General features: G+C 39.5%; 2 protein-coding genes across 2 annotated transcripts; both read left to right on the forward strand.

The window, feature by feature from the left end:
* Window positions 1-128: 128 nt before the first annotated feature.
* Window positions 129-14,594, forward strand: lrrcc1 (leucine rich repeat and coiled-coil centrosomal protein 1). The gene is made up of 19 exons (XM_084007846.1): window positions 129-498; window positions 953-1,158; window positions 1,296-1,361; window positions 1,467-1,634; window positions 3,408-3,574; window positions 4,675-4,866; window positions 5,268-5,467; window positions 6,247-6,421; window positions 7,414-7,562; window positions 8,437-8,641; window positions 8,910-9,049; window positions 10,126-10,327; window positions 10,848-11,033; window positions 11,156-11,330; window positions 11,655-11,818; window positions 12,010-12,218; window positions 12,440-12,577; window positions 13,770-13,905; window positions 14,295-14,594. The coding sequence occupies exons 1-19, from the start codon at window positions 455-457 to the stop codon at window positions 14,403-14,405; spliced, it is 3,033 nt and encodes a 1,010-aa protein (XP_083863972.1). The 5' UTR covers window positions 129-454; the 3' UTR covers window positions 14,406-14,594.
* Window positions 14,595-15,358: 764 nt separating this feature from the next.
* e2f5 (E2F transcription factor 5) lies at window positions 15,359-22,630 on the forward strand. Its single transcript, XM_084007595.1, has 8 exons — window positions 15,359-15,633; window positions 17,110-17,219; window positions 17,539-17,708; window positions 18,139-18,257; window positions 18,559-18,886; window positions 21,681-21,818; window positions 22,043-22,081; window positions 22,498-22,630. Exons 1-8 carry the CDS (start codon window positions 15,505-15,507, stop codon window positions 22,572-22,574), a joined length of 1,110 nt encoding a protein of 369 aa, XP_083863721.1. The 5' UTR covers window positions 15,359-15,504; the 3' UTR covers window positions 22,575-22,630.
* The last annotated feature ends 2,520 nt before the right edge of the window (window positions 22,631-25,150 follow it).

Here is a 25,150-nt window from a genome sequence, read left to right on the forward strand (position 1 = left end):
TAATGTGGTGTCAATACTTGTGTACTTTTAGTTTACTGATACTGATGATACTGATCGCGCCTCGGTGGGAACACAGATTTCCCGGATGTTACCGTTAACTACGTCACGTAAACAGGAAGTCCGATGCTAGAAGCGGCTATTTCAACAACTCGACAGAAGAGAAGCTAAAACACATCCACAACGTTTTTAAACAAACTCACAGATAATGCTTTTTTTCTGGCTGAAAATACATCACTATCCTCGTTGTCTTCTCGGGCTTTGGAAGGCGTGTTTACATCCTGAGCTCGGTCGCTGGTAAACTTTCGCGAGGCAGCTAACGTTTGGTTAACTTAGCTAGCGTTAAAGATGTTCGGGATGCGTTCAGCCTAATATGACAGACGTTTTGTTAGCTTAACGTTTTCACAGTGTCTACAAACGGGTAAATAACGGTTAACACTGGCTACATGTCGACGTTATGGGAGAAAAGGAGCTGAGTCTTATCGACAAGAATATAAAAAGGTAACTAACTTTTTAAAAGCTTGTTCCATTGAAAACATGCACTGTTGTATTAAACTTTCAATACATTTCTTGTAAATCATTAGTTAAGTAAAAGTGCAGAAGAACTTAACGTTACTTAAAACACTAAAAGTCCTTAACGTTGCTCATTTTGCAGCAGAATGGCTCTTATCGACATGTTGGCTATATTATTGATTTTTAAATCCTTTAATGTGTAAACCGGATAAGTTTTATGTATCTGTTTATGTACTGTGTCCTTTAAACAACAGCAATAAATGAACAATTTAAATATGAAAGTAAAATACTAACACTAACTGGCCATCTTTTATGTCATGGTCTATTGCCTGGACACTCACGCTCAACTTTTCCTGCAGAGAAAATATGTCTGGGCATGAAACTAAAGGTTTTCTTCTTCTCTGGTTAATCTATTTGTTTCACCTTGTTGCTTTCTGTCTAGTTTGCTGGATGTCCCCCTGAGTCCCACTGTAACATCACTCAATCTGCACTCCAATCACATCCCGGGGATCAAGGGATTGACCTCCGCTTGGCACCTACGGCACTTGGACCTTTCCTCCAATTGCATTTCTAAGATTGAGGGTCTAAGTTCCCTTACTTCCCTTAGGACTTTGAATTTATCCTGTAACTTAATCACCAAGGTTGAAGGTGAGTCTTTTGTCACCACTTTACTCTGACACTACGTTTTTCAGCTTTGTGGGTGTCCTCCAGGTAATATTTCTTAATTACAGACCCTATGAGCTGTAAAATCACTCAGTTGTTAATGTCCCCTCCCTTTAACTCAGGACTGAATGGCCTCGTGAACCTTACAAGATTAAACTTGTCCTACAATCAGATAAACAACCTCACCGGTGAGTTGAACAACGTCTGAACAAACTTTCATTCTCTGCACTCGAATAAAATCACTAACGAGTGATTGACGTGTCAATGCTGTTGATTCCTCATCTCGTCATTAGGCTTGTTGTATCTTCACGGCGCCGGATACAAGCTGAAGCACCTCAGTCTCCATGGCAACCACCTGGACAACACAGATCACGTCCTGCAGTGCCTGCTGGGATTGCAAAGTTTAAGAGAAGTCACTTTGAGCCAGGATGGCGGAGACAATGCTGTGTGTCGGTCACCAGGTAAGACATGGAAAGGTTATTTTGGAGAAGATTGAACTGTTAGAGTTGCTGTAATTATTGGCTTTTCACAGATACATATTATTACATTTTAGCTGATGTGCAAAAAAAAAATTGAACTAACTTTCTCAGTTAGAGGAGGTTAAAGTACAATTTCAGTTTAGAATGTCAGGTCGATTTGAAGGATTCTTGATAAAGTTGGTGTGTTTATTTATACACTATACACCAGTTTCTGATACCTATGAAAATAATTTACTTTAAATGAAAAATGATATAATTGAATCGCCTAATTCTCCGCTGCAAGCTGAAAAATCAACAGTAATAAAAAGCAGAGGGCAAGTAAAGACTGTGGAATAAATGGTAACAGGAAGAATCAGCAATGGCACTGATATGAATGCACTATAAACTGCAGGATACCAGAGGTTTTCACAGTGTGAGGGGGGCTCCAAACTGTTTCAGGGGAGGCTCAGTGATTGGGAATGAAAAACTTTTACATTATTAAATGAAGATAACATAGAATAGCCTTAAATGTCCAACATGTAAAATGTTTCCTATCAACTAAGTTTATAAACCAACCTGCACAATGTTTAGTGTTCAAACTGTTTTAGAGTGTTGATTTGTGTTGCTGTTGAATTGAGGGTTGTTTATTAATATTTAGTCCACCCTCATTGATGTGAATGTGGTGGATAGAATATTACAATATAAAGCCTCCAGAAGGAAGTTAAAAAAAGCACATCTTGATCAACACTGATCATTTTTAAGTACGGCTTTATGCAGCGCTGTAAATCTTGTGTCATTATATTACATTATTTATGCAGATCTTTTCACCAAAGCCACTTACACAAAGTGTATTCAGAACAAATGTCTTTAAAAGAAGGAACATTCATCCCTCCCAAACAAACGGCTACAAGCTTGTTCAGTGCTGCTTTTTCTTTAGAAATGAGGGTGAGTAAAATATTTACAATGGAAAAGGTGACTTATACTTTGAGCATCCAAAAGAAATTCAGTTTGATTAAATTGATACATTCATTCATATTTATATCACTGTACTAGACATATCGGATCTATCGTCTATACACCAGGTTCTTATTCTAAATATAATTCTGTATATAATTTTTTACTTGTATTTACACCTGCACTATATAGTTTTCATATTTCTACATAACTTCAGACCCGACCAATACATTTAAAAAAAAAAAATCTGTTCTGTTGAACTGAATCCAGAGGTTAATTGTTAGATTTTGCAGAATAACCGACTCATAACTACTCCCTTGTGTTGTCCGATATAAAAGTAAAATGATGGGAATGACTGGTATTTCTTTGAATCTCTATATACATCTTATGTCCGCATCTTTTAATAATTAGATCGACCGCAGTGATATGAATGTAAAAAAATTGTCTTGTGTTTCCTTTAAGTTATTGTGGCCATTATCCATACATACCAATTCATGATTAATTCACAGCAGTAACTGTTGAAAGCACGTGTTTATATCCATGAGGGCACACTTAAAGCATTCTCACAACCTGTGCTGTCAATATGTGGAGGTACACTTATAGTGCTCATTTCTCATTAAGTGGGCTGCATCAATAGTGCATATAAGGTTATTCATTTAGATATAGATTAGTTTATTTTCTGCAACATAACCACCAATAAACCTGATCTTTATGCCAAGCCATGTACCACCAATTTAACCATTGTGGTATTGGTGGACAGTCTTGCAGCATGAGCCTGGTCAGTCAGTCTGCTCTAATGTATGTGTGTCTTTCTTGCTGCAGGTTACAGGGAGATTGTTATTCAATCCTTGCCACTGATCTCTGCCCTGGATGGACTGGACCGGCAGGGAAATCCATCACACCTAGGTCTCGGGAGTCCCTGTGATATCCCAGGTCTGGAGGACTATGTAGACCTTTTGCTGTCTTCGGATACTAGTCACAATGAAGTGGTAAGTTTTGATGCCATTCCACCATTAGCCGCCTTATATTTATGCCATTATATTTTATTCTAATTATATCACATCCCAGTTAAATAGTTTCTTAATTAGACATTTATTTGACAAGAAAGTCTTGAGATAAATGCCAACATAGAAGTATCAACACATAGTCACAGAGGAACACACACCATTCATTTACAATATTCATCTATGGCGCGGTAAAATAGGACATGAGAGGATTGAGAGATAAAAGCTTTGTGTGTCACATTTTATTAGGAGAAATGGAATACAATATTCATAACTATGTTTTCATTATGGAAAAAGATATGTATTGTCATTTCAGGACTTGTACATGAATTAAGAACTCAGGTGCAGGTACTAGCAATAATAATTAAAAGGAGAGCATGCAATAAAACACAATTCAAATATAACAGTATATAAATATGTAGATATAAAATACGTAGGTATATAAATATATATAATATAAAATCCAGAGATTTAACAATACAATCTGGGCCCAAGCAATTCCTTAAAAATGATAATGATAGTAGCAGCAAACGCTCAGTGAGATGCAGAGTTGATCTGTCTCCCAGCTTCAGGGGAAAAGCTGCTCCTGTGGTGCCAGTCATCCTAAAGTCCCTGTTATCTCATGTGATTAATCACCTGAAATGAAGAATCATTTGGTTTTTGGTAGTTTAAAATGAGCTCTACATATCTACATGGGGCCGCGCCACCATGTGGAAGAATGGACTATGTCTTCTGTATACATGTATGGGGAAATTCAGAATTACACAGTAGCACGTTTTATTACTTAAGAAGCTCCCTGATGCAAAATAATTCAGGTATTCACCTTTTGCAACGAGAAGACCTCCTATAGGTAAATAAAGAATTGTTATCCATATATAATAGTCTAATCTAGAATCAAAATTTTACTTTCCATCACTTGATGATGCTTATCATAGTCTTTATATAACTATGTAGCTGAAGTGCTTCTTGTAAACAGCAGATTCCCGGTAGTAGCTGGAATTTTGTGTAATTTAGTGGATTTATACCTGGAAAGTAAAAGTTAGGGAATCTGATCTCCAACCAATAAGTTTAAGATTCTATTGCAGGCTAGAGAGGACGTCACCCTCACCACACCCCGCATCGACGAGGTGCTGACCCAGTTTCGTCAGCGGATTGCCTCGGAAGCGACCGCAGATCCAGATGCACAGGTTCGCTCTTCTGTGGCCGATCCGACAGACCCAGTTAATGAACAACGCATCAGAAAACTGGAACACCAGATGTCCCAGCTCATCCAGAAGGTGCTTATTAAACACTACTGGAAGCCATTTAGTCTATAATTAAGCAGTGTTTGTGTGAGCTATACAGCAGGTGAGAGTAGGTGAAGAGCATGTTGATGGATTATATTTAAAACCAGCTGTAGTTAGCCTGGATAACTAATGGTCCTATTTTACAAAATAGGTTATAAATCACATAACATAAGATAACTGGAGTATTTTCTGATTTAAAGGATACCCCGTATTTCAGGTATCATTTTGTTACCTTTAGTGTGAAGTCCTAGGCTTTGAATTAGATTAACAAATTATTTAATTCTTATTTTTAGTGTTCCAATTCATGTTTCTGCCCTTTATTATTTAGACTATATTCATCCAAACAGGTAGACTATTTGGGTATTATGAGTATTTCTGCAATGTTTTCCCAGGCCCCTCTGGGTGACAAATCCAGTAGCTCTACTCAATCTGTGGCGACGGTACGGAAAGCCAAGAGGGACACCGACCACACGTCTGAGAGTGAGTGCGACAACGGGAAGGAAAACAGGAGGCGCTCCAGGATCCCCAAACACCGTAACGTCAAAACATCGAGGGCGACCCCCAAGGAGACCAAACCCCGGAGATCGGACAGGTGATTCTGCACCTGCATGTCTCTGCACACAAAAGGTGTTTCAGTTGTCAGGTGTTTGCACTGTAATGGAAACGATGTGTTTTCCCTGGTTTTGTTGTAGTGGCTAACTACCACCCACCCATGCCCAAAACTCGATAAAACTCAACAGTGTGAAGACATTTTAATCTCTTACGGACACTACGAGAAAATCAGGGAGTGTACCTGTTGAGTAATGATAATCACATTCATACACGCTGTGCTGACACAGAAGTGCTGATGATGGTATAATTGACAACGTCTGCATTTCTGATCATCAAGCACAATATGCAGCAATTAATATTTCCATTTTCCTCCGCATGAATCATCCTCCTGCATCAGGTATCTTGATGATTAAGGAAATCCTTTTACATCTTTGCTGGAAGGCGGTGATATATTTCCTTCTCTGAGCGATGTGGTTAACTTTCCTCCTCTCTGTTAGAAATGACTGCCATCTCGGTCCCATGATTAATGACCATGCTTCAGTGGTCTACCCCCCTCATCTTGCTTCATCAGCCGCTGATGACACGTGTTAAGGATTCAGTAATTTAACTTAAGTAAGCTCCCAACTGTCCTCATCAAAGGCAAGGTGATTTAAAAAATATTGGCTTCAAATTCAATTCAAAGTTGCTCAAACTTTGCCGAACTATAAAAGTGAGCAAGTTGTTGGCTTTGACCTTTTACTGAGCCAGACCTTAGCTCCAGGGCTGTTTATAATCAATTTTACTGCTGCTTCAATATCTGTGATTTGTTTTTTTATGCAGCGATCAGGAGAATCATAAACAGAGGAGTTCAAAGTTTGCTGAGGGGCCCAGGAGGACCGCTGGCAGCCAAGGGGGTACAGCGTCAGCGGGGTTAATAAGGAGAGGACCTGTGAGAACTGCTGAGGTCTCGGGCAACATGAAGACCAAGTCCACAGAGCAGGAGGAAACCTACAGGGTATGACATTGATAGGTCACACAGTCTGAACAGCAGCTTCTATTTTTATTGAATGCATTTAATATGAAAAAGGTTAGGAAAAGGTCTCCGCACAACACAAGCTTAGGCATCCTCTGGGTTTGTACTCGTATCTCTGTGAAGCATATTATAGTTAGTATTTACTTTTATTTCGCACAAAACTATTACACAACATGTTGGATGTTGGGACTCTTGAAATTTTGAGCGTATTCTAGTCCTGCTCAATGTGTTAAGTGTCCTGAGATGACTTCTGTTGTGATTTGACACTATAAATAAAATTGAATTGAATTGAACAACATGCGCATAAAGGAACAGAATAATAGAAAATTTGCATTTTCTGAGTCTCATCAATAACTTAAAGAAACTCAAACTAAGACCCATTCAAGTCACATTTATTTGTATACCACATTTCATACAATGTAAGCTCAATGTGCTTCACACACAAGGAATATTAACAAAAAATAGGGCTTGAATATATTTGAGAATTAGAGAAAGAGACAGAGGCTTAGGTAGGTTTTAAGTGCTCCAGTGGTTCCAACTTCCAACGATAGTCCCATGATTCAGGCACATAACGTCACACGAGGGAGTCCATCATGTTTGGTAAAGCAGAAATAAAAAAAGAAATGCACACATACATAAAATAACATTGTGTTTTAAATGAATCATTGTGTTACACTAACAGGTGCAATATGTATAGAGAAATGAATGTAGCCTAAAGAACAGATGATGAGTTGGCTACAGAGATCTGGTAAAATCTGCTTTCCAACTTTTTTATTTTCAAACTTGTAGGCTTTAGATCCAACTGAGACTGACTAAAGTGTCATCACTGGAAGCAATTCATCAGATTTCACGCCGCTCCATCTGGAGCATTTTCAACACATGTAGTACTACTCGCCAAAAGCTGTAAACAGACTTTGATGTGTAAACTCAGTGGAGCGATAGTTATTATTTGTGTTTGTTTGGGCATTTGTCAGACTATTGTGGAAGAGCGTGACCAAGAAAGGGAGAGGCGTTGGAAGGCTGAGCAAGCTGTGAGGAAACTAACACAGGATCTAAAGTGCCTGCAGAGTAAGGTCGGCGAGGAAAAAGACCTGCAGAGTTTGGCCCTCCACACCACCGACAGGTAACCCAGACGCACGTTTGCAGCAACTCTAAAGCAGATATCTCGATACAAAGGGATAATTGAACTTGTCTCTGTGGATTTAAGTTGTCAACTGCATAATGGATTCTCATCTGTCTCAGCCCTCTTCATCTTTTGTATTGGCTCTCCTGAGAGCAGGGCGCGCTGCCTATCTCATTCTTGAACAATGAGCATCCACCCCACCATTAAAATCTTCACATCATTGTCCCGTAGTCTCATGAAATCAAGCATGGAGTAATGGAGGATGTTTTGGCTCCTTTGCTTAAAAAGTATTTAGTATAAAGATCTTAAACCTACAGCCCCAACCTGTTTTCCTATGTGTAAGAACGTTTGGCAGTTAACTGGACAGATAGAGCCAGGTGCAACTATTGTGTCCATTGTTCTGGCTCACATCACGCCCAGCTTAGATAAATCTGCATTATGTTTTTAATTAGAAGCCTAGTGACATGCAAATTGTCAGCAGTACTCCATAAATCAATCTTAACTGTCACTGGCACTGAACACTGCTGCTGTTGTTAACTCCCTTGCTCATCAGTTGACAGATTCAAGTATAATGAATCATCATGGCTAATATAAAAAGGTAGCGACTTTAGGTGGTCATACAGTTTTCCTAAGTTCATTCAACTGTTTTCTATTGCCAATTTCAATATATTTCTATTCTCTGAGTTTTAACATAAGCTGTGGACTGAGCTGTAATATTAGATATTTCAATTTCCCATTTTTAACAGGCAATAAAACACAGGGGACAATCAAGGGCATCACAACATTGGGAGTGGTCGCCTAGTTTCCATACCAGTAAAAACAGTCATTCTGGGTATGTTCCCTGTTCCTCTTATCCTGTGTTCTCCCCATACAGACTGAAAGAAATGTTGATAAAGGAGCGATCGGGGAGCTCTGAGCTGCAAACTCGTGTTGAGGAGCTGGAGAGGAGGTGTCAGTCTCTAACCCAGCAGCTGGAACAGGCCCACCGCACCGAAGAACAACACAAGACGACACTGCGCACGCTAGAAGAAAGCATCTCCTGTGGAGAGACACTCAGGGCTCGCCAGCAGGCTGAGGAGGTACAGTAGTGGATGTAGTATAGCGGAGTATACTCTCGTATCGTCATTTTGATACAGATAGCACAAATAAATTTAACCTGCTGTTTGTTATCTTCTGTTACTTACCACTGAACTTGTTGAATCCCAATGTCACTAAATGTTTTCATTAAACCAGCATAGTAGTGTGAATAAATGCAGCTAGATGAAAGGATTCAGCAGCCTAGGACTCGTTAAGTTCTTATAGTAGGTGATAAAAACACGGTGTAAAACATGTACTGACCTTCCTCAGATGAAGCGGCACCAGGAGTTGGCGAACAAGGCAGCAGCTCTGAAGAGAGAGTCGGACATCCAGAGAGCCTCAGTGCATCAGTACAAAGACAAACTGCAGCAGCTGCACGAACTGCTGGCATCCAGGGAACAAGAGCACAGGTACACCTGGAGGATTTTATTCTGAAGAGGTGTTGCTTGATACCAACAGTGTCCCCTTTTTAAAGGCTTGAAAACTGTTTTCTCAATCAATATCTTCCTATGAGCAATGAGCTCCGACGGTACAGAAGAAAGATGCTACTTTTTCTGCCAAAATTAGAATATATTTGCTTATTCCACATGAAAGGTTTCTGTATTTGTGCACAATTAAGGTTTTCAGGCCCTTCTTAGATGAATCAATGTTTTGTGGAGCCCTCAGGTGATCTTGCTGGGTTATTTGCTTGTGTCACTGGCACCTAGTTAAACCACAGCAACATAGTTATGATGAAACAGATTAGGTGGGTCTTTCAGTGTTTCAGTGTATCCAATGAAATACTTAAAAGAATATCTTAATGATTTAAAAACAGTCAGGTGCCTATATGAACATTGAAAATGTTTTTGCTTGCTGTAATCATTCTTCCTTTTCCATACGGATCCATACGGATCATTGGAATATCTTGTCCTAATGCTCTTTCAGTAAAAGTAATAGGGGGGCAAATTCCGGTTGAACTGATCCCTAATTTACTATATTCATTGTAAATATTTTTTTTTATCTATTTAAAATTTACAGTTGTAATGTTATGTCCCACAAATATTCATTTTCAGGTTTGTGAAGGCCTCAGCAGCCTTTGGAACATGACAGTGTACCTGTTAAAATAATTTGTCCTTAATCGAATAAATTCACCCAAGGAGGAGATCGGAGACATAAGTAAAGTCGACGTCTGACTTTAATCTTGTACAAGAGGAGCAGTTACAATCCAACAATGTGTGAGGATGCTACAGAGGAAGTGCTCAAATCATTGTTGTGACTTGAGTCTTTTAAAGGCACAGGAGATAACGCGTCATTGACAGTTAATCTTCATGCAGAACTAGACATCATGACTACCAGGCCTCTGATAACATTTAGGTCAGAAATGGGGATACTAAAGTAATAAACAGTTCAACACATAAAGCTGTAACCTGAACAAAGAAAACTTTTAAGACATGAGGTTATACAAAATTCTTATAACAGTACTGTCCTTGTTTGTGTTGTTTTACAGAAAACAGCAAGATTTGCGGTTGCAGCCTGGCGGGGCTGATTTCCGAGAGGCAGTGGCGAAGGAAGCTGCGTCACTGGAACAGAGACACGGCCACAGGGAGGTGGAGCTGCAGGAGAAACTAGCCGAGGGCAGGAAACAGTACGCTGATCTGGAAGACGAGTTCCGCATTGCACTAACCATCGAGGCTGCTCGCTTCTCTGAGGTCTGCTGATAGATGGACACATGCCATTGCCAGAGCAAATTCTCTCCTAACTTTTACTGTACATTCTATGCACTTCAGCTGATAAATTACCACTGTGTCCAGTAAAAAGTGCTGGGCTTTTCAGGCTCATGGTGAAAGCTGAGATTGGATAAGGGGTTTGTGACTCTGGACAAGTAGTCTGTGATTGCCACAGGAATAAAGCTATACAAAAGGATTTGAATCAATCTTCTTGTTAGGGTTACATATTTCCTTCATACATTCTGCACAAAATGTAATCTAATCTTGATTGCTACTGATGGTTTTCTACTTCAAGTCTCCAACCTTTGGCCTTTCCTTGAATCGGATACAGATAGCGAGCCAAAAGCTCACTCGGAAATCTTTATAAAAAACCTTTTCTGTCAGAATGTGACATTGATTGATAAAATTGTCAATTCAGGTAATGCTCTGAAGTGCTTCACTGTGAAGTGCTGTTCAACTCTCATTCAAAATTTGATTCCTTGTCCTCCCTCTGCTTCTGTAGATCAAGGAGGCTTACGATCAGATGACTGCAGAGCTGTTGGAGCTCAAGGCGACCCTCGCCCAGTCCCAGCAGAGGGAGAAGAAATCGGGTTCCCTGGTGCAGGAGCTCACGGCCATGGTCAAAGAACAGAAGAACCGCATCGCTGATCTTATCAAAGCCAAGAGAGACGCCGTCACTGATCTTAAGGTACTAATGTATAGTGTACTACACTCTCTTCAGCATATCAATCTAATTAAATAGTGTATGTTCGGCCACAGCGTCTCCCTCTGGATCATAACTACTCTTTCCCTTGCATGTCCCTCTGCCAGAGCCGTCTACATTCCTTGGAAGCAGAAGTGGAGCAGGACCGGCGTCTTGGGTTGCAGCTCGAGTTGCTCAAGAAGGACAAGGCACGACTGTTATCTCAGCTCACAGCTCAGGAGTCAGTGATTGATGGCCTCAGGGCAGAGAGGAGGATCTGGGGCCAGGAGCTTGCTCAGCAAGGTGGGAGGCATCCAGGAGGGCACACGTTTTCCACCTAGAATGAGCTTTTTAGTGCGTTACAATTTGACATTTTTTCTTGAGTCCAGCTCTTTCATACTGGCCATGGGCAGAGTGAATCACTCACTTTAGAGTCAGTTTGAAGGAGACATTAGCTGTTTGGCTTCATACTTAAGAGTAAAGCCTGTCATCTAGTGGTTATTTGGCAGAAACGCATTCATTAGACAGTAGAATTCCACAGAAAAGCAAACACAGAAAAATATAAGCATAATGAACAAGAAAAATTCAAAAGGATGTTAGATGTTAAAGTTGTAACCTCTTTAATAGGAGCATCCCTGGCTCAGGATCGTGGACGCCTGGAGGCAAGGATAGAAGTGCTGGCCGATGAGCTGGAGGCTCAGAAGAAACAAAATGAGAGGGACAACGATGCCCTAAAAATCAAAACCAAAATCATTGATGACCAGACAGAGACCATCCGCAAACTCAAAGAGGTAGTGGGATACTTTGATTATTGAAATCTGTGCGACAAAAGAGCCCATCATACCAGAACAAGTCACTCCTTCAATGTTGCTTTTAACTATTTTATGTCTGTTAATGTACATCTATGTGCCTTATGTTTTTTTATTTTTTTTTATCATGAGACATGCTGAAGCCATATCTCCTCTGCCTCCCTACTGTCTAGACCCTGCAGGAGCGCGATGATCAGATCCGTAGGCGGAGTGAGGAGGCAGTCCAGGGCCAGAAGAGGTTACAGCAGCAGCTGGAAGAGGAAACGGCTCGGCAGGCTGAGCTGAGGGAGCGGCTAGAGCATCTCAGCCTGCGCAAGGAGGAGCTGAAACAGCAGCTGGAGGACAAGGAGGTAGAGCTGGAGGAGATCAAAAGAGTTTACAGGCAAGCATCCAGTCAAACACACACAGACATACTAGATAAACAGTATCTACGCACATAGACATAGCAGAAAAAAGTCATTAAATGTATTTGGAGTACAGACCTCTAACGCTCATTACCTGAAACAGCCCCCTTTAACATCTTCCTAATTAAGTTTTCAGTTTCTTCACCATCATCTTTGTATTTAGTTTTTTTCTATTTCTCCACATCTATGTTGCGACCAGTGATTCCAGTAAGAAGTGGCAGGCGAAGGCAGAGCTGCTCACTAGACTGGAGACCCAGGTGAAGCGCATGAAGGAAAACTTTGATTCCAAGGAACGCTTGCTGCTGGAAGAAAGAGACAAAGCAACAGAGGCACACAAGTATGATACGCCATCACAACAGAGGAAACATGTTACATTTTGGGACTGTGTGTAGTTATCAAGTCACGGTTATTATTGGCATATGATCGGTATGGTATTTACTTCTTTTAAATTAAAGGAACAGTCTGTAGCATTTATGGGGCTCTACTGGGATGAAGTGACATGAGAAGGTGGAGCTAAGTACAACCAAACACTGAATAAGATATTTTTAGGTGATTAAAACGGTTGCAATTAGCTTTCATGTGAAAGGGGTAAAGATATAAGTTGAAACAACTGACAACCCCAAGACCGGACAACACCGTGGAAGAAGCAGCATTGCTTTATTGTCTGTTTTACTCTAAATGGACCATAATTTGCTAAATTAGCATCATGCTATATCAAAGAAAACTTCAAACTAGTGATTGAAACCATAAACTCATGGTTACAATGTTTACTAAGGTAATAAATCAAGTGAGAAGTTGAGTAATTTCCCCACAGACTTCTATACTCTTTGACTTCTTTTTGCAACCAGAAGAGTCGTCCCCTGCTGGCTGTTACAGAGAATGCAGGCATATAGTGTGATACGTAGCCCTTTAAGTGCATGATTAGGATAAATTGTTTTTACAGAGTAGTCACAGTTTTTCAGAAGGAGGGATTATCCTCCATAAAATCATAAGAAAGAAGAGAAACTTGTTATAAATGTAATTCCAGTGTTCTTCATTCTGTATTATCCGATTTACCAGAATGTGTACAACTGTTTGTACAATCATTGTCCACCTGCTGGGGACATGTAAGGACAGCTTTGCAGCTTTCTTTAATCCTGGGGGAGAGGAAAGACATGTCCTATGTCAAGAAAGCTGGTAAAATGCTTTGCTCCAAAAGCTTTAACGGAAGACCACAAACGGAAGATGTTCTGAAATGAGTATCACTCTGAAATGTTTTGGGGCATTAGGGATTATTTTTATACATTATTCTTCCATTTCTCGAGTTAGATAACTCAGAATAATTATAATTGTACTAACATATACTAACTTGGGGTCAAATCAGAGTTAAGCCCTTGAGACAGAAGAAAGGCGATGAATAAAATACTAGTTTGTTGGTCATCGCTTCTCTTCTGGGGCTGTCCACATAAAATCCATTAGGTCAGCTGTTAGGATGACATTCTTCAAGGGTCTTCTCTAACATTGTTTTGTATGTATTGTCTGTCTTGCAGTGCCGCAGTAGAGAAGTTACACTGTGTAGATGATGCATTTCGTCGACAGCTGGAGTCTGGCCAGGCTGCCCATCAAGCTGAGCTGCTTCAACTGGCGAATGAGAAGCAGAAACAAATTGAACAAGCCAACCAGAAGGTAAAATATAGACACTAGGATAGTTTTCCCAAGGTTACAAGGCTTTGTGCCAAACATGCCCTCAACTGTAGTGTGCATAGACTAATCGTTGTGTGTGTAGTAAATTCAGTAGAGGGTTCTCATAGAAAGTCTTAATGTTATGATATTATTCAGTAGTGTGATTATTCTAGTGTTTTAACTGCTTGTTGCTGTTGTTTACTACAGAGTTGGATCTATAATTCATTGTGAATAATGTGAAAATGTTACATTTTGGACACAGCCGATTGATGTCCTTTGTGAATTTGAGAAAAAAAAACGTTTTTAATTATGAATGTAAGGAGGAAGGGCAAACCCTGTAACACAGGCATGTCATGATTAATGTGTGTGTGTGTCATGTGTGTCATCCTCAGGTCTTTGAGGTGGAGGAAGAGATGCGTCAGCTCCTGGAGGAGATGGAAACTAACAAGAGAATCATGGAAGAGAAAATGAAACGTCTCACACGTGTACTAAAAGAATTTTAACTGATGAAATGTGACTTCTTTGCAGTTATGGCAAGGTATGCATTTGAACACTAGAGGATTTTTTAAAAATGTTATTACTCAATTTAGGTTTTTTTTTTTCAAGATTTTCATTTTAAGTTATTGTTGTAATTTAGTATATCATGATTTATCTAATAAAATAGCTCATATTTTTATTTTTTATTTTTGTGTCAACGCAACTTCCCAATGAGAACGTTCCGATGGGATATAATAAAATTTTATGTACCATATTTAATCCAAAAATAAGCGATACAATGTGCGTCGCATGAAACATGGACAACCAAAAGGGGAATCGATATTCAACAAATAAGATTCAAAAAGTAAGAAAGAAAAAAAACTCTACAAAATCATAAAGTATGTCTTCCCTTTTCTGTTTTGTGGTCAAAAGTAATATTTGGTTTGGACTAATGGGTTTTTAGAGTGAAATGACTTCAATTTACTCTGACACGGTAACACATCTTGATTCTGACACTTCTGTAGTAATCTCACATGTCTTAGCTTTCTTTTAAAAACCAATATACATACAGCCTTTGTAGTTGTGAAGATATACTCCCTTTATTTTGGGTAAGTCATTTCGGACAGGAGGCAGAAAAATATAGGCTTGTGATGAAGAGGGTCAGATTTATATTTATATATATATATATATTTATATTTATATTTATATATATATATTTACTTAGTACGAGATAGTTAATCAAATTTACTATTTTGACTTCAAGTCAACTCTTTGTTTTGAACAGGTATCTGAAATTTAACCTACCATGAGCATTTTTTTTTATTCGCTTTTTTGGCCTTTCACGGCTCCCATACACATCGATTAGTATTGTTTGATTGAGCAGTATCCGATCGTGTTTGTCCGGTTGAGGGGGGGGGGGTGCAGGAGGGTCAAATTCTGGTTGAGGAGGGGCGTCACTGAACTGGGTGGAGGAGCGGGACAAGGGGTTGCCGTGGCAACTGTAACCTAACGTAACGTCCGTTGATTTAAAAAGCCCTTCAGGTACGGCCGTCATCCCGTCGAGGTAACGGTAATAGTGAAACAACTTCGGCTTACTGCAAGTGGGACTGTTTTCAAAGAAAGAAGATGGAGTTCGAGGCGACGGAGACTGTGCGCTCGACAACGAGTCGCCACGAGAAAAGTTTGGGGCTCCTCACGATGAAGTTTGTCAGTTTGCTCCAAGAAGCGAAGGATGGCGTCCTCGATTTGAAAGTGGTCAGTGAAACGGCGAGACTGCTGTTGTTGCTTCTTGGTTGTTTTTTGGGGGGGGAGGAATTAATCGTTTTTTGTTTTGTTTTTTTGTCGGCGTCACCTCGGGAACAAAGGGCTGTCGGTCACAAACGGGGCTAGTCAGGTGCATTGATTTGCTTAACAGGTGGACTACCAAGCCGCCATTAGCTGCTCGTCCGTCGGTTAAATAACTCGCAGGCAGAGTAAAGCTGTGCTCTTTACAGAGGGGGTGGTCTAGCTGCCAGTTTGCAATGAGGTTGTTAATGAAAATAAACCAATTTATACAGTGAGTAATGTTAAAAGTGAAGCTAGCAGCCCCCCCCCCGCTTACAGCAACAAAACTAACGTAAAGTCGAGATTCAGTAGTTCAGGACTGCAAATATTCTGGTTCTAGCTTGAAATAGCCCAAGTAGAATTGGCCTTATCACGTCAAATTGAATGTTAATTTAGCTGTGACGACCTGTGGAGAACCCCCAGATGGCATTGGTGGAACCATTACATTACACCACCTTTTGTTTAGAGTTTATGACAGCCATAAAAAAAACTGATTTGTATGGGTTATTACCAGGGCAACCAAAAAGTGATGCTGCTTTAATGTTTTGGTTTCCGAGCCCTGGGGAGGTATTTATCACATCCATCACATAAGGGAAAATGCAAAGATTAAGATGAATGTAAAAAAGCAATATAGTTTTGTTTTTCTGCTTTCCTTTCATTGTTTTAGATTTATCCACATAGGGAATCAATAGTTTAGCACCTTCTCCCTTTGATGTCAGTCTAGTCAGAGCTGCAGCAATTTAATCATCAACTATTTTGATAATTAATTCACTGTCTATAGTAATATTGAGACAACCCAAACTTTTTGGTACCAGCTTCTCCAGTGTTGCTGATTTTGTCAGTTTTATAATAAGTAAACGGAATGTCTTTTGTGTTTTTTAGATTGTTGGTAAGACAAAACAAGAAATGTGAAGATAATTAGGAAAACTGGGAAGAAGTTTCAATATAGTACAGTGAATGGTAGCATTTTTATACCCCTTCTCCTCAAACCGTAATCTACCAAGCGGCTCTCAGTGTTTCGACGTATCTCTGCCTGACCTACCTGAAGTGTCTCCCACATATCTACCTTTCTTTTCACCACACATAGTTTTCCCTCCCTTCTAGGGCGCCAAAGCTGGGTAATGTTTACACAGCAGGCTCCTTTAGACCCTTTCCCTCCTCCTTCCTCCTCTGCTATTGTAACTGTCCTCTTCTGCAAATGGGGTTTATTTTCTCTTGGTGCAGCTTCATTTACCAAAGCCTTCATCTGTTGTCTCTCTATTTTCCCACCTCAAGAAATGTTTCCCACAGAAATTCCGGCTTTCCTGTTAAAGCCTGCTGAAAGTGTCACGTATCTTGTCAGCGAGGGTTCATATTAAGCTGCTACTGAATAAGAACCTTTATGGAAGTGTCTTGACTGCTTAATAGGCTGCAGACAGCTTGGAAGTGAAGCAGAAGAGGAGGATATATGACATCACCAACGTACTGGAAGGTGTGGGGTTGATCGAGAAGAAAAACAAGAACATAATCCAGTGGAGGTTTGAAAAAACATTAATATTTTACAATCGGTTCAATTGGCAACAGTTTTCTTACTGATAAGTAATTCGATTTGAAATCTTCGAACTCTTGAATGATGTCAGTATGAAAACTTTTCAAGGACTTCCTACTGTTCAAGGAAAGTAGCATCTTTGCTCCTCACCTTAGGCTTTGAATTAAAACATGTTTACACTTTTGGCAGCCAAATCAAATTTTAAGTTGCCTGTTCACATGCCAACATTAGGAATACTACAATACAACTTGTGCACATTCGCTGTGCTACTGCTTTCCTCTCTGATCTGTTATCTTCCTTGTGTCCAGGGGAGAGAACTCGGGCAGCCAGACTCAGGAGGTGCTGGAGCAGGTGAAGGTTTTGAAGGCCCACATCTCTGAACTGGAGGCTCAAGAGAAGGAGCTGGACAACCAGAAGTCATGGCTAGAGGAGAACATCAAACATCTTAACCATGATCCCATCACTAGCACATATCCTTGTATGCCATCTGACACTAAATGCAGATGATTGCTTGTACCTATTTTAAGGTTGTTTAGTGCGATCCAGGTCAGTGGTTTGTCTGTATCTTTGTCCCATTCTCTTATATTGAGTTCGCAAAAAGAAAAAAGTCTTGTTGAGGCAATTTTCAAAGGGGATACCACTTCTTTCTACAGTTTGTAACTATATTCCTCTTGTGGGGCCCATTTACTCACTTCAGAGGGAAAACACCTCTCCTTGATCCCTTTTTAAATGTTTTTGTTATTAAGAAAATGCTATAAAGGGAGGATTATGAATATAATTGCTATTGTCAGTCTCCGGTGAAATCCCAGCCAGGCTAATCTTGACTCACACAATGCTCACCGTCTTGTTTTTCCTGTTTATTGTCTCCATTTTCCTCTCCTAAATAAGCCAGCTCCTGTTTCCTTAACACCTCTCCACTTATAAATTTGTCACACATGAAGACATCTGCAGTGCCTTCAGAGGAGACACTCTTCTTGCTGTCGTGGCTCCTGCTGGAACCCAGCTGGAGGTTCCACTACCTGAAACGGTTGGTCACTTCTTTCAGGCTCTCTCATCAATTGAGGTTTTCAATAGTTTTTGCTGGAAAAGTTGCCTGCAGCAGCTGAAAATTATGCAATGAATGAACAAAAACGGTAAAGTTCTGTGCTGTAAAACCCCCCAAATTAGTTGAAAGTTGCTAAAATGCTCCGTAGAGGGAAACTGTCATAAGTTTCCGTTGGTTTGTCGCTACAAGCCCCTTTCACATACAAGTAGTCCTTTGATCCATTGTGTATCTGAAATGTATTAATCGTGCTGTAATGACGATAAATGTTTCTGCTGCTCCGTAGTGCCAGAGTGGTCAAAAGAGGTACCAGGTGACCCTACGCAGCCACTCCGCTCCCATCCAGGTCATGCTCATCAACAGGGATTCAGACTCCACAATACCTGTGGTCTTCTCTGTGCCACCCAATGACGACATCTGTCCAATGCCAACTCCACCCAGTACCCCCGCCAGCCTGCAGAGGTTCCCTCTCTCCTCGTCCCTGTACTCCACCTCCAACACCACCACCTCCTCCTACTGTAGCCAGGACTCTCTCTGCTCAGACCACCAGATGGTGCTGCCAGAACACGATGAAGTGCTGACCCCATCGTCTACCCCTCCTGATGTGCAGATGGGTAAGTACAAGGACTTTGAGTTTTTTAATTCTTTAGTTCTTCTAGAAAACCACCATATGCAACTATTATTGGCTCTTAATGGCTTCTTGTAGGCTGCAATTTATACATACAGTAGAAGCTTAATTAACAGAAAGGATTAGATGAAAAATGACAGCCACAGCTTCAGTAGCTTAGGAAAACATTGGTCAATGTTCACCGTTTCAGGTCAAACATTATGTCTAACATCAAAAACAGGCCTCACAAAAAAATGAATCGCTTACACATTAAATTAAGAGTGGCTCATACACAGCAACTGGTTTTACAATCACCCTAAAGTACTGTTACTCACTGGGCAGTTTAATTTTTTTTTCAAATGCTCGGTCATGATCATGAAGATACTGAACAGATGTTAAGTCCCTCCCACCTGTTTTGTCTGTTATTGTCATATCATAAAACTTGTTATAGGTCCACACAGATGCTCGCTGAAGGTGCTTGCTGTTTTTAGTTAAATGAGTTGGAGAAAATCACTGTGATATAGACTTACCAAATGCCACCAGGGATATCGCCCACCATTCAACGTGGCATCATGACTTTTTGTAAATATACACGCCACTTCCTGTGGCGTGTTATCTGTACGTAATTCGAGCTATCCGCGTGTATGTGTACGTAGCGAAACGATCCATCACATCCGCGTGTTTGTCAGCGCCCTTTAGGGTTAGGGTTCGGCGTTGATAAACACGCGAAAAGCCGATTGTGCGTAGTGATAACACGCCATAATGGCATATGAGTGTCATACACATGCCACTTCATGAGATCAGTCTGCACCATTGGATCAAACTTTAAATAAATCCTAGGAGTGCGATGCAATTAGTAATTTTTAACTGGACTATTTAACCGCTGACACCCAATGCTCTCAACGTCCTACTGCTGTGCTTTTTAGTGTCTTTTTAGACACTGGAAATATCAGGGGATCATCTTGTTAAACTGTGTTGCATTATACTGAAAGTCAAATGTCTTGCCTTCAATAATGGAAGACTACATTTTCGCAGACACTTTTTCAAATCTGTGTTTCAAGATGCTCTCGATTGCTAGAACAGAAATGATTGCATTTCTAAGTTTAATAAGGCAAACGGTAAGAAAATAGTTTTTGTTTTTGTACATGTAGGAACAGTACATTTTCCAAAATAACATTACTGACACTGTCAGTCATAGTGGCTTAGCTACCTCAAGTAAAGTTGAAGTAGATTTAAAAAATGTGGAAAATGGTCAATAGTAAGATAATGGTTAAAAACCATTAGACACCATAAGAAAAAACATCACATGGATAATAAAGCAACAGATAATGTGACAAATGTCTAGATATGATGATGGTGTTTAAAGGTTGTACACTCAAAGTGAATGTCTAAAACTCTTGAAATTGGAATGTTAAAACCTCTACGTTCATAAGTCTATTTGTACAGATCCAGTTTATCATGAATGTTCTAATTTCTTCTGTATTACTTATCTATTTTGGCAGATTTCCATAAACTCCTTCAAAACGGCTTTAGTGGTAAGAAAGCAACGACACCTGTGATTTGATTTTTTTTGCAATGGTAGCTTTTGGTGTAAAGAATGCATTATTTAGTCGTAGTAGTAATTTGTTTATAGCCTATTGTTATATTCTTTACCTCTGGTGATTGCATTTATGCTTTGAAAATGCTAAAAGTGGCTTTTATTTGGGAAGATTATCTTGCTGATCAAAACTTGCCACAGAGCTGATTTTCTGCATCATCCAAAATCCAATGGAAATACCCCATTGGCTTTCTGTCAAGGGATTGGATGCGATGCTAACTTCTGAGGCTGGCCTACAAAAATACGGCAGCCCTGCACCACGCTACATGCTGTGAAACACACGTCTTATATATAGATATATGTATATCAGCATTACCTTGTTTCCACAAGCCAAACAGAAAGACTGCACCCACATCAAGTCATGGGAACAGCCAAACAACAACAACAACCTAATAAACTACCAGTCTGCTTGCACAATAGAGCACTTCCTTATCTGGATCGAGGTTTCCAAGAAAAGGATGAGTCAAGAGGTGGACTAGTAAGCTCTGATTAAACTGGCCTACGCACTGACTCATTGTGAAAGGAAAACTCAGTCTGATCTTTCTTCCAGAAAAAAAATTAGAAATGACCACAATGGCAACAAAAAAAAAACATTTACTAAACAATCTTTACTGTTGTATAACAGACAATATTGTGTGTTTACATGATGGCTTGTTAAAATGACTTGTTATTGAAAAAAATATCCGCTTTTTTCATTTTTGTTGTATACGTTTATTATCTTACATCACTCATTCAGAGTATGGAGAGACTGAATAACTTGTGTTTGTGGAATTCTGTGAAACATGGATGTGCAAAGTTTGTTTTTGTCCGTCTTCGTTGTGAGAAACCCAGTGGAGGTTTTTATATTGACATAATGGTGTAAAGGCAAACTGAACTGATCATACTGTATCTGTAGTGGCTACTCTGTGATGCAGCAGACCTACACTCATCATGCTTTAATTGCCTTTATACCATTATGTATAATCATTTAAAAATACTAAATGTGTTATACGGTGAGGAATTTCAATTCCTTGAGCTCCCATGTCTTGTTTCATAGTCCAGCACCCTCGTGGGCTTGAGGTCCAGATGGGTTCATTTCAACACACTTGATTATTAAGCTTTTCTCTGTCCCAGTGCTTGGAATACCTCTTCTTAGGAGTCCAGACCCAGACATCTAAACCCTGTTATGTTACAGGTTTCATTTTGCTCCCAATGCTCCCTACAGAGTGTCACAGCCAGTCAGCAGCATTGTTGGAGCAGCAGCAGATGGATCTGGCGGGCCCAGACTTCCAGGCTGTACTGGACCTGAGCAGCCTGCTGAAGGTCAATGCTGCCGAAGACCACATGAAGGACAACAGAGAGGGTGAGGCACAGGGACACGGTTTTCTCTGTAATTACATCCAGCAGTGAAGCTCGGGGGGAAATTCAATGTTTGCTTCACATTCATTTAATTTATGCACTGTAAAGGCTTTAAGATATTCTTGGACTGGTGGGAGAAAAATGGCTGAATAATATACTGATATTATCCAACTTTGGTTGTTTGTATGGAATGGAAATGGAAACATGTTGTTTTTAATTCTCTTGTAGGAGCTGTCGACCTGATTAATGAGCTGCTGTCCGCTGAAGGTAAGCATCTGAAGACCTTTACTAACTGTTTCAACAGTTATTTGCAATTACAGTATGTTTACTTGTATTGGCAACAATGACTTCACAAGATCAAGGGGACCGCAGTTGTTCTGCACTGACTGCAAGACCCAGGGCATGATGGGAAACGCCTGGTTGTCGCCTGATCAAAGAGCTGATTAGCTCTTAGTTATGGCAACAAGTTTAGTAGAAAATGCTAATTTTCTGTGTAACTCTAATATTTAACACTAGATTGTAGGCTCTAAGTCTCATGTTGTGCAAGGAAGGCTTATTCTATTAACAACCATATCTGGTGTGGTTGATGATTATGATATAACGATAATAAGGATTATTTATACAACCCTTAAATATTGTTTTACGGTATGACATGTTATTGATACAGCTCTCTCTTCACGCAGAAATAGACTACAGCTTCAACCTGCACGACAATGAGGGAGTGTGTGACCTGTTTGATGTGCAGATTCTCAATTATTGATGACTAACAGTGCCCTTGCCTCTCTAAAGATGCTTCAAGTATGCCTTTTTCCATTCTTCTTATAATTGCACAGCAGATACTCAAACACACCGTAAAAAACTTTATACACATTTAGACATATCTGCCAGACAACTTCAGTTGTTTGCCCTCAGCCAACGCAAAACAAAGTGCCTGGTTTGATTTAACAAGTGTCCAATTGAATGGTTTACTGAATAAATATCATTCCCCGACATGAGTTGCCTAGTGTAAGTAAGCCAGGACAAATCGTTCAGCCTCCTACTGCACCTTTGCATTTACATATTTTTGTATTTTTTTCCACATCCAGTGGAAATCCTGAGAAGGTACTGCATTAGCTTTGTGTTTATGAACAGTTGGAATTGTGAAAGATTGTTTTCTTTTTTAGTTGATATTCACAGTAACTTTCAATTCAGTATTGGCTTCTTTGTAACATTTCATACAGGGTTGGTAGTTCAGGCTATGTAAGTAAGTAACTTTCTTTAAAAGAATATTGTGTAAAAACTTACCCAATTCAATAGTTATATTTGATAAAAAAAAAAAAATGGCATATTGTATTTAATGAGTGAATGTTTTGGTTATGTTTTGTGACCTTGTTCTCACGTGAAAATGCCAGAAATATTTCTTTTCTAAATTATTGTGACACTGCCAGTTAAGGCCTCTATTTTTATTATTATTATTTTTTTATGTATAATTACTTTTAAGGAAAACAAATATTGTTTCTAAATTGTTGAAAATTAAGCTGGTTGACTGCCTTAATTGTAAAAAGAAGTGAATTAGCCATATTTCTTATTGGAAATATCAGATCTTAAGTGGCATTTTTGTATATTTATAGTTTACTTTGATTACAAGATGTTATGTCATGTTTTTTGTGACATTTTGCTGTTTATTTGCACATTTTTGAAAGTTTTTGTTTTCAATAAATGGATCGGTTTACAAATGTTTCTCTTGACAAATGATGATCCAAGTTGGATTTGAAAATAAAAAAAAGGTAGAAGGAATATAATTTCAACATGTACTCAACTTTCATCAAGACAGGCTGTTTGGGAGTTGTCACAGTCTTCAACCTTAAAAAAAGGCTTCGTTAATCACACACTAACATTTCTATCTCCAGGTTGAAACACTTCTTTTTTTACTTTTTGACTGGGTGAAATGTTTTGCTGAGTGAACAGATGGCAAACATCAGTTAAATTGTTTCCACACGAGAAAGCACACGAGCCAGGGCGTAACCTGCAGCATCACTTGATTTTTACCAGCTGGGGCAGGAAGAAAACTAAGTGTTTTTCTAATCATATCTATGAAGAACATATGAAATTCTTACTTTCGTAAGAGTAAAAGTGTTACAGTAAAAATAACAGAAATGCAAACAGTTTAATATAAAAGGCTGCATTTGTCTAATTCAAATTGGAGTTATTTGCTGACGAACCCTCCTGTGTCAGTTACCAATGACCTTTTATCCACTATGCAATGACTTTGCCTCATTCCATTCCACTCAAACCATTGAGGAGGCTGTTTTTCAACACCCTGTTTTGATGTTTTCCAGCCAGGATTTCTACCACAGCACAGAGACTGCCATTATTAAGGTCTTGAATGACATCCACATTGTGGAAAAGTCTCCGTATTTTTAAATTTCAGAGCTGCATCTTGCATGGCTAACCACAGCACACGACTAGAGAGACTGGAAAAATGTGACGGATTTTCTGGCACTGTGCTCAACTGGTTTTGTTCCTACTTGAAGTACAGAATATGGTGCCCCTGAGAGCTCAATGTACTGTGAATTTAGAAAACACATGCAGATAGACACAACACAAGCACATGAGGAAACCTCAGTATTTTGACAACAAATGCAGCATAAACATCTTCACCAATGAGACGAGGATCTATGATTACATCTGATTGTATCCGAGCATGCAATAATTACATGGAGTTCCCCAAGGCTCCATTCTCGGGCCTCTTCTGTTCAACATCTACATGCTGGCATGGTCTTGAACAAAAACTTCTGTAATAAAGATAAACGATTTGCAAATATCAAGAGAATGACGTGGGTCCCTTCGTTGTTTTTCAGTGTGTTATGCAGACTTCGCTGAAGAGGAAAACCTTGAAGTACTTGTCCAGGAAATGTGTCTCAGATGTTTTGGAGAATTTCAGGGAACTAGTCTGGGGCTTTCCCACATGAAAGGGAAATAAATCCCACTGGATGTAGATTTGGTACAAAACACTTAAAAGCAAGCATTAGTTCTAATTACAAAATTGTTTTCCAAAAGATCGAAGTTCCAACTTAATCATAGTTACACAAATATAAACATATATTTTCATCTTTTATTAAATTTGTAGCTGATCATGTGTAATGAAGTGTGTGATGTTCAAGCATTTATCTTATAAGCTGTTTACGCAGCTGTGCTGCTATAAGTGTTAAGTATTTCCTGTGAAATCCCGGAGGAATGTCTTTTACCTCAGATCTAAATAAACAAAATGATTTAAGCTCGTCAGCTATTCTGCAAAGTGCCTTTTTGATTTTTGCAAGCCAAGGTCAAAATAGTTCATTGTCATGCCAACTTTAA

The sequence above is a fragment of the Eutrigla gurnardus genome, assembly GCF_963514095.1.
Source record: "Eutrigla gurnardus genome assembly, chromosome: 4".
In the NCBI taxonomy this organism is placed as follows: Eukaryota; Metazoa; Chordata; class Actinopteri; order Perciformes; family Triglidae; genus Eutrigla; species Eutrigla gurnardus.

Excerpts from the sequence above, each read along its gene's own strand:
- lrrcc1 (XM_084007846.1), top strand. The coding sequence starts at position 455 with ATGGGAGAAAAGGAGCTGAGTCTTATCGACAAGAATATAAAAAG. Across the intron at positions 5,468-6,246 it reads AAACCCCGGAGATCGGACAG|CGATCAGGAGAATCATAAAC; the intron begins GTGATTCTGCAC and ends TTTTTTATGCAG. Across the intron at positions 9,050-10,125 it reads TCCAGGGAACAAGAGCACAG|AAAACAGCAAGATTTGCGGT; the intron begins GTACACCTGGAG and ends GTTGTTTTACAG.
- e2f5 (XM_084007595.1), top strand. The coding sequence starts at position 15,505 with ATGGAGTTCGAGGCGACGGAGACTGTGCGCTCGACAACGAGTCGCCAC. Across the intron at positions 18,258-18,558 it reads AGGTTCCACTACCTGAAACG|TGCCAGAGTGGTCAAAAGAG; the intron begins GTTGGTCACTTC and ends GCTGCTCCGTAG. Across the intron at positions 21,819-22,042 it reads CATGAAGGACAACAGAGAGG|GAGCTGTCGACCTGATTAAT; the intron begins GTGAGGCACAGG and ends ATTCTCTTGTAG.